Raw genomic sequence first — 14,775 nt, forward strand, 5'->3', positions numbered from 1 at the left:
TTTAGTTTACAGTTGTTTATTACTGTGTTTCACTCTTTAGCGCCAGGATGCCCGATGGTTTACAGTGCGCTCTATAAATATATTTTACATTACATTACAAAACAAGCACTGAAACAGCTGACTGGCAGCCAACATAGGACGTATTGCTATTATCCATGTTTCAGAAAATGCCCTAAGCATTCTAGGGCATGTAGTTTGAAATCACAGTTCAGACTCATGTTTTGGCTGGAAATCCAAGAGTGGATGAAAGTAAGGTTCGTGATATGAAGTAATTTGGCTGCAATAGAAGAATACAATTTTAAACGTATACTTAGTTGTCTCAAATAACAAGTATTTATAATCTGCTTAGTTTGTTTTCTCTTCTGCGTAATTTGCCCTTGTCCATTGTAATTTGTTTTACAGGTGCATTTCGCAACTCGGCAAAGGTCAATTCACAGCTAAAAAGCGGTCAAAAGGGAACCACATTGCCTTGTCAAAACAACAGAAGGGGATTAGAAACGGTACTTTAAGTCTACTTAAAGGGTTAATATATATATATAATCGAGCGTTCTCACGTGAAACCTGACTCCAACTATACTCCATGGCAAGTTTCTGAAAACGTCATTGCCCTAGCAGCACTTTGAGCCACTGCATCTTTCAGCCTCTCTGCTGCTTCTTACAGCCCTGGGATTTCTTCGGGCATCATGGATTTCACGGACCCTACTGCCATCGCTTTGGCATGTGTTTTGACCCTATTTTGCTTTTTAAAATTTAAAAATTCGAAAAACGGCAAATACATCAACTTTCCTCCAGGACCAAGACCACTGCCACTCATTGGAAATCTGCACATCATGAACCTGAAGAAGCCCTACTTGACCTTTTTAGAGGTACAGAATGTCTCTTCCTTGTGGCATTATTGTTCTACACTTTTGAAAAAGGGAAATATAGCAAACAATCAATTAATAGATGCCATCTCTCTCAGAAAAAACGGTTATAAATTACATTAAATATGTATCTTCTGCGACCATAAATGTACTATTATTGATATAGCGACACATTTTTATCTTGATGTATCAAAAATTATTTTTTTATTTATTGATTTGTTTAGTTAAGTGATTATATCGCATATTCTTATTACATTTGATATATTTAATTACAATTTTAGTAGCAATTCAAATGAAAATACATTCATCATATACAATTCACAAAAAAAGACATGAATCTCAAAAACATAATTACAACAAGTCACACTGGACCGGTCAAGGTTTTATAGTAGTAGGCAAAGCGGTTGGTTTTGACTACGCGCGTTTCGGCAGGTTGCCTTCATCAGGTGACCGTCATTCGCACAACAAACTGGACAGAAAATGCAATAGACAGAATATCTAACTGTTGGGGGATCAATAATTATTCAGATGTATTTCTGCGGTATAGACGATTAGCTTCTGTTTATATTGGTCAAAAACGATCCTAGATGTGACCGTTTTATGATTGGAGGCCAGATAGTATAGGTAACCGTAACTGGATGCGGTACGCAAATGATCAACCTCATCAAAGAGTCCTGACTGGAGAATGATTGTCTTTTGTCTTAGAAGACAGAGGGATGTTTGAAATAAACACAGCCTGGTCGTGTTCTAGAGCCTCGATAATATACGTGTATATAGCAGTGCTTTGTTCATAAAGATATGGTAATCTACTCTTGTAAGGAAGCAGCGTGCAGCATATGGAAGACGATGTGAAATATATGTTGCAATCCTTAGTGGCCCCGTAAACGGATAGAAATCAGGGCTCGAGCAGACGCAAGGCGTGTGGCGTGCACACAGAGGTAAAGTTACCGTTATGTTTTTGAGTTTCATGTCTTTTTTTGTGAATTGTATATGATGAATGTATTTTCATTTGAATTGCTACTAAAATTGTAATTAAATATATCAAATGTAATAAGAATATGCGATATAATCACTTAACTAAACAAATCAATAACTAAAAAATAATTTTTGATACATCAAGATACAAATGTGTCGCTATATCAATAATAGTACATTTATGGTCGCAGAAGATACATATTTAATGTAATTTATAACCGTTTTTTCTGAGAGAGATGGCATCTATTAATTGATTGTTTGCTATATTTCCCTTTTTCAAAAGTGTTGTTTCCCTACATATAGCAAGCCTATCTACGTAGGGGTCCCCTGTTTTCCAAAATAATAGGCATTATTGTTCTAAACACTCTTTGGAAGAAACTCTATTTAATTAGTGTAGCAATGCATAGCTTCCGATAAAAAAAGCAGCTGCATATACAAAAAACAGGCATAGTGTGCTTTACTTTTGTTATTTCGAGCTGAGTGTTACTTCAGATAAGAGTAAGTGTATGTGATCGTTACGATATGGTATATATAATGGGGCAGAGTTAGAAGCCCCTAGCGCCACTTTTGCGTCACTTTCCCCATTTTAAAAATGACGCAAAAGTGGCGCAAGGGGCTTGTAAATAAGCCCCAATGTATACAGCGCACCTACACTGACGTTTCAATGCACTGTAGAAGATTGGCACAGCATTAGTTATGAACAGATAAAACTAACACACACCTAATAATTACTACAGTTTATAAAGACACGTTTTAAGTTTCTGGTAAAAAAATATGATAGAATGAAGCCAGCAGAGATCTAAAGGACGTTTGCTCTACCTTTTTGCTGAGGCTATTAAAAAAAGCTCTGAGGCTGGAGGAGACAGTCCTGATCTTGGGGATGTCTAGCAAACACTGACCAGCCAGTCTGAAAGCACTGCAGCCTGTGCATCTAAAATCTACGAGTCAGAAAGAATGTGCAACACCGTGAACAATAAGCAGTGACAGCCAGTTTACATGCAGCAGAATGGCAAGGTATAGTCACATCACTGGGTGTTGGTCATACTAACAAGATGTAGGGGCGGCATTCTCTACCAACTTAAGCCTTATTAGAAGCTTTTTCAGAACATCTAAGCAGGGACTTCTTAAGAAATTTACAGACTGTCGGACAAAGGTATTTGGGGGGCCCATTCGAAACAGCTGTGAAATTATAATTTAGTTGCAGCTCTTTCAGGCCCTCCTTAGCCAGTGAACAGGCACACTAGTCCACATTTTAAATGTGTTTGCATCAAATCTTCATGGCTAGTGACATGTTTTTCCAATATTATAATGCAGTAGCCACTCACTAATATTATTCCAAATATTATTTGTGACCCCCCGCTCCCCTTTCCCATATGTGATGTCCTGTTTTGATCTAAAACAAGCTTTTTTATGGATGATGCGTGGTCATATCACTCTTATGAAAAACAAATTAAAGGAAAACAGCCTTTAAAACAATCTGTATGAGAACTGTTCATGGTCATCAAGGCACAGCTCTCTACAGAACAGAGCTGGCTCTATCAGGGGGGGCCTGAAAGGCTGCGGCCATGGGTCAGAGCCCATTTTGCCCATGCCTTAAAACCCTGCTTCTAAATAGCTTGAGTTAATATAATAAAATCAAGAGTGAACTAATGCAACCGCAGTGCTTAATTTGTGAAAGAAAGAGTGATGGGGCTCGAAACTCTGTCCAGAAGCTGCCAGTCAGTGCAATTAAACATCAGGGTGCTTGCTGGACACCAATGCCGGTAGTCTTTAATCCACAACGTGACACCCCATGTCCTTTTATCTGACTGACTAAAGAGCTTAAAATGCGCACTTTTGCCGAGGTATCTTGGAGCTGGGTGAGTATGATGCAGGCAGCTAATGGATCTTTAGGACCTTGAAAAGAGCTAGGTCTTTATCTGTTTCCTGAATTAGGCCCTGTTGGATTCTAACCTAATTGTCATGGGGAGGGAGTTCCATAAGATGGATGCTTGCTAAGAGAACCCCTTTCCTCCCTATCTAGCTCTTTTTATTCTAGGAACACACCAAACCTGTGTTGGCAGACCTGAGACAGCGTTGGGGTTGGTAAATAGAAAATAGGCTTTTAATATCCACAGCCCCGCCTCCGTAAATAGCCTTGTGCAATAAGCATTGGGCTTTAATATGCACTCTCTGACGGACTGGAAGCCAATGTAGCTGCTTAACCCCTTCGGTGCTCATGACGAGCTCAGCTCATCATGAGGTACACCTCTCGTGTTCTCATGACGAGCTGAGCTCGTCATGACCACACCCATTTCTATTATGGCCCAGCACAGCAGAGGAATAACTCTAGCAGCCATGGTGTTAATCACTGCTGACGTGGGGTAGTGTTTGGGTAAACCAAGCAGAACCCGAGCCGCTGCATTCTGAAGCGATTTAAGTTTTGTGATCGGTCCCTTGTCAACTCCTAAATGCAAGGCATTGTAATAGTCGACTCTGGGCAAAACCAGAGCTCCGACCACTGTTTTCCTAAGTGACAAAGGAATAAATGGCAGGATTTTCTGAAGGACTTTTAATGTAAAAAACAAGCAGAGGAAACTTGATTTATCTGTGAGCCAAGTTTGAGGTCATTGTTAAGCACAAATCTAAGGTTCCTGGCCTTAGGCACAGGGACTGGACAATTGCCAGCCTCAGGAGGCCACCAGGCCTGGCTCCATACTGATGATAGTTGACCGAACTCTAGGACCTCGTTTTTTTCTATATTAATCTTAAAAAGTTTGAGTTCATCCATGCCTTCACATCAGTGAGGCAGTTACAAAACCTGTCCGCTGTTAGCCCCACACTTTGTGTCACTGATACCACTGGTTGGGTGTCGTCAGCGTACGAAACCAACATAATGCCATGTTCTTTAATAACTCGTGCCAGGGGTCTGACATATAGATTAAATAGTGTCGGGGACAAGGCCGACCCCTGTGGGACTCCACATGGAAGATGAAAGATTTGCGACTGCAGGCCATACCAGTGAATCAGTTGTTCTTGTGATGTTAAAAATGATGTAAGCAGGGTCAGAGCCACATCTTCAATATCTGCTTCCCTCAATCGCCGCAGCAATACTGCATGATTTACGGTATCAAAAGCTGCGGTCAGAACGAGCAGGATGAGTGCAGCTCTGCCTCCCCTGTCCATCATTTTACGGATCTCTTCTGTAGCCACGATTAAAGCTGGCTCAGTGGAATACCGGGAACGGAAACCATGTTGCGTGGAGTTCAGAATGTTATTGCTATCCAGGCTATCTCGCTCTCGCAGGTTCCTGCATTTTCCATTTTTGACAGTTTTGCAGTTTTTCTCTTCCTCCATCCTTCTCATCAGTGTGTTTTCAATCTCTTGCACTTTTTAAATATCTGAAGCTGAACAATAAGTGCCAGTGGCCCCCACTGGTTTAAATTAAGCACCGGACAATGGAGATGTGAATGACTGGTATCACTTAAGGTAAGGTTTTCTTGTGAAGTTGAGTCTGCCAAAAAAGGTATTCACAACTGTAGAGAACTGCGGTTCAAAGAAAAGGTCAAATTCAATGTGGATGCCTACATTGTGGTTTTGGATGGATTATGTTTTGAAATGTTCGCTACTATCCTACATCTTACAGCTGGTAAGAAGCTGGTAAGAACTAGGTGAGAAGTTTAAGGGCAGAAGTAGTGTCATCCTCATGGTGACGGACGTGCACCCCTACCCCCAGTGCCCAACTGTACTGATGTCTGGATCCCTAATGCTGATTTTTTTTGTCATAGGCAAACACAGATCATGCATGTGCACCATAACATATGTTTTTCTTGTGAATCACAATCTCCAGGAGTTAAGCAGCATGATCAGGGTAGTGTCAACATACGATGTAGTGATCAGTAGGAGTGAACAGGTCTTTTTTATCCTGTGTCACTGGAGCGACTGTCTGCTAAGCTCACCCTTGGCCTACATTGGTTTGGTGTGTAGTGCTGCACTGCGCATGAATGATGTATCTTCGCTGGGTGTCCATCTGCCTGGGAAGGGTACAGGGATACTGCAAGACTCTTCACTGCGTGCATGCTGAATGCATGTGCTGGATGTATGTGTGCCTATGAGTTGTACACTGCAGCTTTGATACAGTGCTGTGCAGTGTGAATATTCGGTATATATTTACTGGGTGTATGTGTGCCTATGAATGGTAAATACAAGGAGGGCACTGGGTTCCATTTAGGAGACCCAGATCTGCATGGTGAAACATGCATGGAGAGAAGGAAAAATAATTCCTCCACTCAGATTTTTGTATTGTTGCATTCTGTATGCTGGGTGGGCACACCGCAGTAGATACCTCTTGCGTCTGATCTATAAGGCGGAACGTAGATGGTCTTATAGGGGATCATCAAAAAGGACCCATTCATATGAAGGTCAAACCATCTAAGCCAACAGCGCACACAAAAACGCTTGTCCTACACGGTTTCCACTGAAGGAGATGAGATGGGCGACAAACATTCCTCATGAAACTTTCTCATTGCCTAGAGCTGCAAAGTGCCCCCGAAGTGGCATGATAGTTCTGTAAACCTCAGAAAAAAGAATAGCGCCAGCAGTGGGGTGTACAGTTGCTAGTTACTTTGGCATTTGTCCTCAGACTTGAGCCTTCCCGTCTGAGACCTAGGCTCCAAAATCCCAGACCTGGCATGTAAATAGAAAAATTCTACCTCCATACGCTCGTCCCTGACACAGACACTCTACACTCTGTTTGCTAATCTTCTTTTCACTAGAAACTACTTTAGCTGGTTTTTCAATAACTAGGCGTGGGGCGTGGTGCACTAGACTTGCATTTCTGGAACAGTTGTGTAATAAAAGCGGCTCACGGTTGAGGTGCAGGATAATATTCACACATATATATGAACATTATAAAGATACATTTATAATGTGTACTTTGTGCTCAGGTGTACAGTATAAATACAACACTTAATTTGCCTTACCAAAAAGGAAGAAAGCGTTTTGTTCAGTACTGAGAAAACAAAGTGATGATTCTTCCATTATTAACACAAAGTTAAGAAATCATTAAATAAATAAATCAATTGCATTACTATGTGGGAAATGGAAGGGAATGAATATAAGTGTTGAGGTCACATCTGAAAAGGAAATAACTCTAAACAACTTATATAACAAGCATTTGCAATGCAATAGATCTCGCATTTACGCACGTTTAAGGTTTTGGTATTGTAAATGCATCAAGAACTCCTTTTGCTAATCCTTATTAGTGAAAAAAATAACGATTCGCTGATAAGGAATAGCAAAATGCTATGCATGAAGAAACATGAAACTTTGAAAAATGCACTTTAGTGCATTTTCCAAAGTTTTTGCAAACTTCATGGTAATTTGCGATCCCTATTAGCGAAATCGCTATTTTTTAAACTTTAATGCATTGCATTTAAGGAATCTCAATTTGAGATTCCTTAAATGCAAGTAATCGCAATTTTGCGATTTCTAATTTGCGATTTTTGCATTTGGGATGATGCATCCCTAATGCAAAAATACCGATCGCAAAGGGTCAGATTCTGAGAATCTGCCCCTTTGCGAGCAGATTTTACCTTGATGCATCTATGCCATAGCCTTTTATTTATGTTTTAATTGAAAATAAAAATAAACGGCATTGTTACTTGCAATGTCAATAGCTAAAACTCGCGGAAATGCAGGACCTATTGCATTGCAAATGCTAGTTAGATTAGTGAGTAGAAACGCTCCCTTTCGACCCGTGCAGCAATTTTATTAAATAAACAAGCGCAGCTGTTAAAGTGAAAACGGACGGTGCTGCAAATAAACCAAAAATTGTGCTTACCGACTTATGAAGGAGACCATGTAATGCCACAAAAGATCCAGTCCTCATGGGAGCAACCCAACTGCTGCTTAGAAGAGAAAGGAAAATATACATGTTACTTTTTCATGTCATCTGGGATAGTGAACATGTGTTTGTTATTGGGATTAGTGCCACAGCCTTCCAGATTCATAGAGCTACAAATTACAATAGTTACTAAGTAAGCAAATTCAACCGTGCACATTATATTTTAAATACATATCTAGCGCTCTGGCCTACTCAAGGCCATACCAGAGTGTTAGGAGTGGAGGGGAGAGAGATGGCTGAGGGACACCAGGATGGATGAATCCATCTATGTCACAAGAACAAATTTTGCACTCACGCTGTTGCACCCAGATTTGTACGGCAGATTAGCCCCCTTAGCTAAATCAACAACTTTTTTTAAAAATTACGCTTGCAGCAATTTATCATTGGGGCTTTAATAGCGTAATTTTTAAATTTCTCTGTGGTATCATATTCTTATGTAATTATCTACTACAATTTGTGACATTTCGCAGCCAGGTTTGCATACCAGACCTTTTTTGGATTTTAAGCGCTGTAAATAACAGGTTTTACCATTACCCAATTTAATGCTACTGAATGTGATGACCTCAGGAAGATGGGACGCTGAGTTGGCCTTGCCACAATTCAAATTTGTGGCCTAAACTTCACCGCCCATCTCACGCAGTGTAAACTCATTGAGCTATCCTGCTGACTTCTTTTTCCCATTAAAATATTGTAGGAACCTCTTTCAATTTCAACGCACAATTAGTGATAAATATGATCATCAGGTGGTACTTAGTCAATGTTTTATTGTGTCACCAGGTGTGTTTACTGTTCAGAACAGCGCAAGGGCATTTGGTGCCATATAGTCTGACTCCTTCTCCACAACTGAGGCAGAGATACAGGAAGGAGACGCGGGTTTATGGGACAAAGGTCTGTGTCTCGGATTCCGATCATTGATAGTTTGATGCAGGAGTGACGGTTTGTGGTGAGGGACTGTGACTACTGACTTGAAGATGGCTGGACCATGGTAAAAGCCTGGTCTGTGCTTGAAATGGAAACAAAGAAGTGCAGGTATGCTGGTTTCTGAGAAATGCCGGGTACTCTCCTGTTGTGTCGGGGCCCTAGGCCCGCATTAGGGTAATGAGGGGGACACGGACACAAGCATGGTTAGTTGGTTAATGAGCGTAGAGCACGTGCACTCTGCTCCTTTTATTATCTGTGTCACGTGCCTCGTGACATCAGTGGTGGGTGGGTGTTTAGTGTAGGATTACAATTTTAGAAACTAGACTGTGTCCACTAGGACACAACATTCCTCCCAAAATTTGATAAAAATTAAGGAAAGACAAAAGTCCGAACCTGTGGGAGGAAATACTTGAATATACAATAATTACAAATTTACATTGAGTCTCTTCAGCTGCTTGCTTGATGACGACAGTGTAAATTGCTGCTGAAACGTTAGTTCTCTTGGGCTCGACGTCCTGGTTCTCGGTGGGTGTGCTCTTCTGGACTTGCGCCCTGGAAGTGTGTTAGTTAGTACTCTGAGATCTTGTTTTTGAGGGTGACGCCAAACAGGATGACCAGATGTTAGACTTGAAGGATGTTGTCTTCTACTGGTCCGTCGGTTTCTTCACTGTAGGCAGCTTGGCTTTACATTATAAAGGATGGAGTGTTTGAAGGACATTCTTCTCACTAGGACGCCCCTCTCTCGGGAGTTCTCCTGCCACGAGATGTCCCGGTGGCCCTTTACATCAGGTTTCCACTGGGCCGGGTATTCTTCCACAGCATTGCTCCAACTCCACAGTCTGCGTGTGAATGGAGGAGACGATGAGGGTACTACTGCACAAAGTCTGTAGCTCCACCTGAAGGGTAGTTGTTGACTCCTGCCTTCGCGCACAAGTTCCTCTTCTTCCTGGGACGTGCAGGTTAGACTGCAATGGATCCATCTCTCTTGTCGGGACCCTCTGTCACCAGTGTCCCTGAGGCCTTTGCCCCTTGGATCTCCACGGGCTGGTGTGGATTGGTCAGTTCTCCTTGTTCAGGACATCTGAGCTCCCTCCGCTTCCAGACTTCCGCTCAATCCCAAAGGTGGGTGTTGCCAATGGTCCGGCCTGTGCTCTCCTGTAGTCGACTGGTCGTCGGGGTCTTGTGAACAGGTGCCTGTTCTGTTCCTGGTGCCATAAGTGTTCTCCTGGACGTGTAGGTCCCTGTACACGATGGTGTGGTGTGTGTCACCTCTTCTTGTAATTGTGTAGACTTATCACACCTCTCCTCACCTTTTCCAGATGTTGTTCTTGGCGTCGTGCCACATGACTTCTTTCTTCATTCTTTCTTTTCTCGACACGGTGCTGTCACCTTTCTATCTTAGTCTTTCTGACCAGGCTTCTTTAAGCAGCGTGCACTCCGCCTGTTTCCCTCTGGTCTTGTCCTGGCTTTAGGACACTGTTTTCTCTCCACTCTTCTGTGACTGGACCGGTCGTTACGATCTTTTCTCTTGCCTCCATTTTACTTACTTTCTTCAGGTCGGTGTCATCAGACTTCTTCGTGGTCCCATCCCTGGACCTCTTCTTGATCTTCACATCGGACCTTCTGACATGACATCTTCATCCTGACTTCCTGGCAGAATACCTTCACTGCGCCATTATGGCGGGTCAGCATTCCGGCGACCTGTTGGCAGGTCGGTTTTCTTCTTTTCCTTTTCGGGCGACCATCTGTCTGGTCGGCTTTTTCTGTGGGTGCGCATCTGGCTGGTCGGATCATCCTTTTATTCTTAGGCGATCTTCCTTGCTGCCAGATGGGGTGGACAGCTTCCTCTTCGTGAGTCTTCTCGCTATCCGCGATTGTTGGGATCGCTATTTGCTTCTGCTGCAGTGCTTTTGCGTTGGCGCAGTTTAGCCTGCGCTCCTCGTGTGCTCTGCTGTTTCTGGAGGGTTACTTCACCACTCCAGGAACCTTCTCCGGTGGGTGCACTTCTCGTGCGCGCTGCCGGTTAGGCTCTTTAGCTTTTTGGCGTGGTGATCTTGCGTCACTCTTTCATTGCACGTCAATGTGAATGGCAGTTGCAAGTTTGTGCTCCACTTCATACCGTCGTGGTACATCTTCAGTGTCGCTTTGTTCCTGGCTCTTCTTTATCTTCTCTGGCGTTGTCGCTCTATGCCACGTGCATGCTGCACTTCTGCTTATGCTTCTTCCAGTACTTTGGTACTTGCTGCGCACTTCTTCTAGTACTTTAGGTGTGGCTTCCCTACTGTCAGGCGCTGTCCTGTACCGTCCGTGTCCGGGGTACACTTGTGCATTTCCAGCGGGTCATCTTCGAATCTTGCTGCTTGCGGTGGACGGTCTTGACTCTCCCTTGCTGTCCAGGGTAATGCTGTCTTCTTCTGCGGTTGCGGTGAGCACCTGTGGCCACGAGGTGTCACTTCAGCAGTGATGATGGGTCTCAGTCTTCGTCCGCGTCACTGCAGGCTTGCTTTCCCTTGGCTTGTCTTGTGCTTGTTTGCTTCATTGGCTTCTTTTGGTGCAGTGCTCCCCAGTGTCCACTAGATGGCAGTGTAGGCTGTGGCTTCCCTTCAGCAGCAGCTTACATACATCTAACTTGACTTGCTCTCCTGTTGTTTCTCTTGCTGTTGCAGCTTGTAGAACCAGCTGTCCATGGAGTGTACAGGAGAGGAGGGGGCTGGAGTCATCGCTGACTAGAGGTCAGTCCCATTTCTTTTTTCTTTTGACTTTGGGGCAGTAGGGCAGGAAAGTGTTCATGGTGCGAAGGGGGGAGGGAAAAAGACTCAGGTCTTCTGCAGCGTGTGCAGGGCATTTCATCACCCTTCCTCCGTGTTTTTGGCAGCTTGCATCTCCGCATTTGCAGACCCCTTCCCATTTCAGCAGCGTTAGCGGCTTGCAGGCATTAGTTTCGGCGGACCCCGGAGGTGTGGCATGTTTCTTTTGCCGGCGGCGGCCATACTTTATTTTCACTTCTCCTTCCCTGCCTGCGGTAGCCTCACATAGTCCTCGCGCAGGCAGGGGGGCTGGGGCCACATGTGTAGCCGTGCGGTGCTGCTCGGTCCGGCCGGGTGGCGCTGCAGGCACTTCACGGGCCACTGTTCTTTTTCATTAAGGCCTCCCTGGATCAGCGCTGGCAAAGCGGGAGGGGGCACGCAGCGCTGCAGGCAGGCTGCGGGTGTGCTCCGCTGGTCTTGCCTCATCCTTGGGTCGCCTTCTGTCTCTCTCCTCTGCCACCACCGCTTCACTCTCTCATACGGTGCGGCGTGGACAGGGGATACGGCAGTCAGGCTGCGGGTGGGCTCCGCTTGCTGGACTTTCACTTTTCCTCTCCGCGCCCATGGCAGCTTCTCCGCTCACACGCTGCGTGGGGCGGGGGACGCTTCAGGCAGGCCGCGGGTGGGCTCCTCTGGCGCTGCCTCCTTCATTGTCTATGGTGTGCCGCCAGAGCTCGGCCAGGCTCCACAACTTCGCGGGTGGGCTCCGCTTGGTGTGCTTACATAAGGTGGGTCGCTTCTGGCATCTGCAACCCCCCGGGGCCATTCACAGCACCCGGGCTCACCTCCGGCCTACGGGCCTCTTCTGCCATGCGGGTGGGCTCCGCGGTGGCTCCTCACTATGGGGCACAGTCGCGGCCGACACGGATGGGCTCCGGTCGGTCCGCTTATGTCCGTGGGCACTCCTGCGGCACTGCAGCCCTCGGCAGGGCTAGAGATGCGCGGGGTTGGCTCCCGGCCACCTCCTCATTGATGACTAGGCCCGGGGCACGGCACACGCCACGCGGGCCTCTCGGCGGACGGTGCCGCCTCCCCAGGGGGTGTCCTTCACACGGGCAGCATTTTCTCCCCCTCAGCAATGGCTGTAGCACGCCGGGGCTCAGCCACTCCTCGTCGCCATTGTTGTGTCGGGGCCCTAGGCCCGCATTAGGGTAATGAGGGTGACACGGACACAAGCATGGTTAGTTGGTTAATGAGCGTAGAGAGGTGCACTCTGCTCCTTTTATTATCTGTGACACGTGCCTCGTGACATCAGTGGTGGGTGGGTGTTTAGTGTAGGATTACACTTTTAGCAACTAGACTGTGTCCACTAGGACACAACATTCCTCCCAAAATTTGATAAAAATTAAGGAAAGACAAAAGTCCGAACCTGTGGGAGGAAATAATTGAATATACAATAATTACAAATTTACATTGAGTCTCTTCAGCTGCTTGCTTGATGACGACAGTGGAAATTGCTGCTGAAACGTTAGTTCTCTTGGGCTCGACGTCCTGGTTCTCGGTGGGCGTGCTCTTCTGGACTTGCGCCCTGGAAGTGTGTTGGTCAGTACTCTGAGATCTTGCTTTTGAGGGTGACGCCAAACAGGATGACCAGATGTTAGACTTGAAGGATGTTGTCTTCTACTGGTCCGTCGGTTTCTTCACTGTAGGCAGCTTGGCTTTACATTATAAAGGATGGAGTGTTTGAAGGACATTCTTCTCACTAGGACGCCCCTCTCTCGGGTGTCCTCCTGCCACGAGATGTCCCGGAGGGCTTTTTCATCAGGTTTCCACTGGGCCGGGTATTCTTCCACAGCGTTGCTCCAACTCCACAGTCTGCGTGTGAATGGAGGAGACGATGAGGGTACTACTGCACAAAGTCCGTAGCTCCACCTGAAGGGTAGTTGTTGACTCCTGCCTTCGCGCACAAGTTCCTCTTCTTCCTGGGACGTGCAGGTTAGACGGCGATGGATCCATCTCTCTTGTCGGGACACTCTGCCACCAGTGTCCCTGAGGCCTTTGCCCCTTGGATCTCCACGGGCTGGTGTGGATTGATTAGTTCTCCTTGTTCAGGACATCTGAGCTCCCTCCGCTTCCAGACTTCCGCTCAATCCCAAAGGTGGGTGTTGCCAATGGTCCGGCCTGTGCTCTCCTGTAGTCGACTGGTCGTCGGGGACTTGTGAATAGGTGCCTGTTCTGTTCCTGGTGCCATCAGTGTTCTCCTGGACATGTGGGTCCCTGTACACGATGTTGTGGTGTGTGTCACCTCTTCTTGTAAGTGTGTAGACTTATCACACCTCTCCTCACCTTTTCCAGATGTTGTTCTTGGCGTCGTGCCACATGACTTCTTTCTTCATTCTTTCTTTTCTCGACACGGTGCTGTCACCTTTCTATCTTAGTCTTTCTGACCAGGCTTCTTCAAGCAGCGTGCACTCCGCCTGTTTCCCTCTGGTCTTGTCCTGGTTTTAGGACACTGTCTTCTCTCCACTCTTCTGTGTTTGGACCGGTCGTTACGATCTTTTCTCTTGCCTCCATTTAACTTACTTTCTTCAGGTCGGTGTCATCAGACTTCTTCGTGGTCCCATCCCTGGACCTCTTCTTGATCTTCACATCGGACCTTCTGACATGACATCTTCATCCTGACTTCCTGGCAGAATACCTTCGCAGCGCCTTTATGGCGGGTCAGCATTCCGGCGACCTGTTGGCAGGTCGGTTTTCTTCTTTTCCTTTTCGGGCGACCATCTGTCTGGTCGGCTTTTTCTGTGGGTGCGCATCTGGCTGGTCGGATCATCCTTTTATTCTTAGGCGATCTTCCTTGCTGCCAGATGGGGTGGACAGCTTCCTCTTCATGATTCTTCTCGCTATCCGCGATTGTTGGGATCGCTATTTGCTTCTGCTGCAGTGCTTTTGCGTTGGCGCAGTTTAGCCTGCGCTCTTCGTGTGCTCTGCTGTTTCCGGAGGGTTACTTCACCACTCCAGGAACCTTCTCCGGTGGGTGCACTTCTCGTGCGCGCTGTCGGTGAGGCTCTTTAGCTTTTTGGCGTGGTGATCTTGCGTCACTCTTTCATTGCACGTCATTGTGAATGGCAGTTGCAAGCTTGTGCTTCACTTCGTACCGTCGTGGTACATCTTCAGTGTCGCTTTGTTCCTTGCTCTTCTTTATCTTCTCTGGCGTTGTCGCTCTATGCCACGTGCATGCTGCACTTCTGCTTCTGCTTCTTCCAGTACTTTGGTACTTGCTGCGCACTTCTTCTAGTACTTGAGGTGTGGCTTCCCTACTGTCAGGCGCTGTCCTGTACCGTCCGCATCCAGGGTACACTTTTGCGTTTCCAGCGGGTCATCTTCG

General features: G+C 45.9%; 1 protein-coding gene across 2 annotated transcripts in view; it reads left to right on the forward strand.

The window, feature by feature from the left end:
• Positions 1-600: 600 nt before the first annotated feature.
• Positions 601-14,775, forward strand: part of LOC144762426 (cytochrome P450 2K4-like) — a 613,835-nt gene continuing 599,660 nt past the window's right edge. Inside the window, exon 1 of one of the 2 annotated variants that reach the window (XM_078647608.1) lies at positions 601-866. In XM_078647608.1, the coding sequence (XP_078503734.1) occupies positions 684-866 (183 nt within the window). In that variant the 5' untranslated portion in view covers positions 601-683. The remainder of the gene's footprint in view (positions 867-14,775) is intronic. The other variant, XM_078647607.1, reaches the window with a different exon arrangement.

This window comes from Lissotriton helveticus, chromosome 6, assembly GCF_964261635.1.
Source record: "Lissotriton helveticus chromosome 6, aLisHel1.1, whole genome shotgun sequence".
Classification (NCBI taxonomy): domain Eukaryota; kingdom Metazoa; phylum Chordata; class Amphibia; order Caudata; family Salamandridae; genus Lissotriton; species Lissotriton helveticus.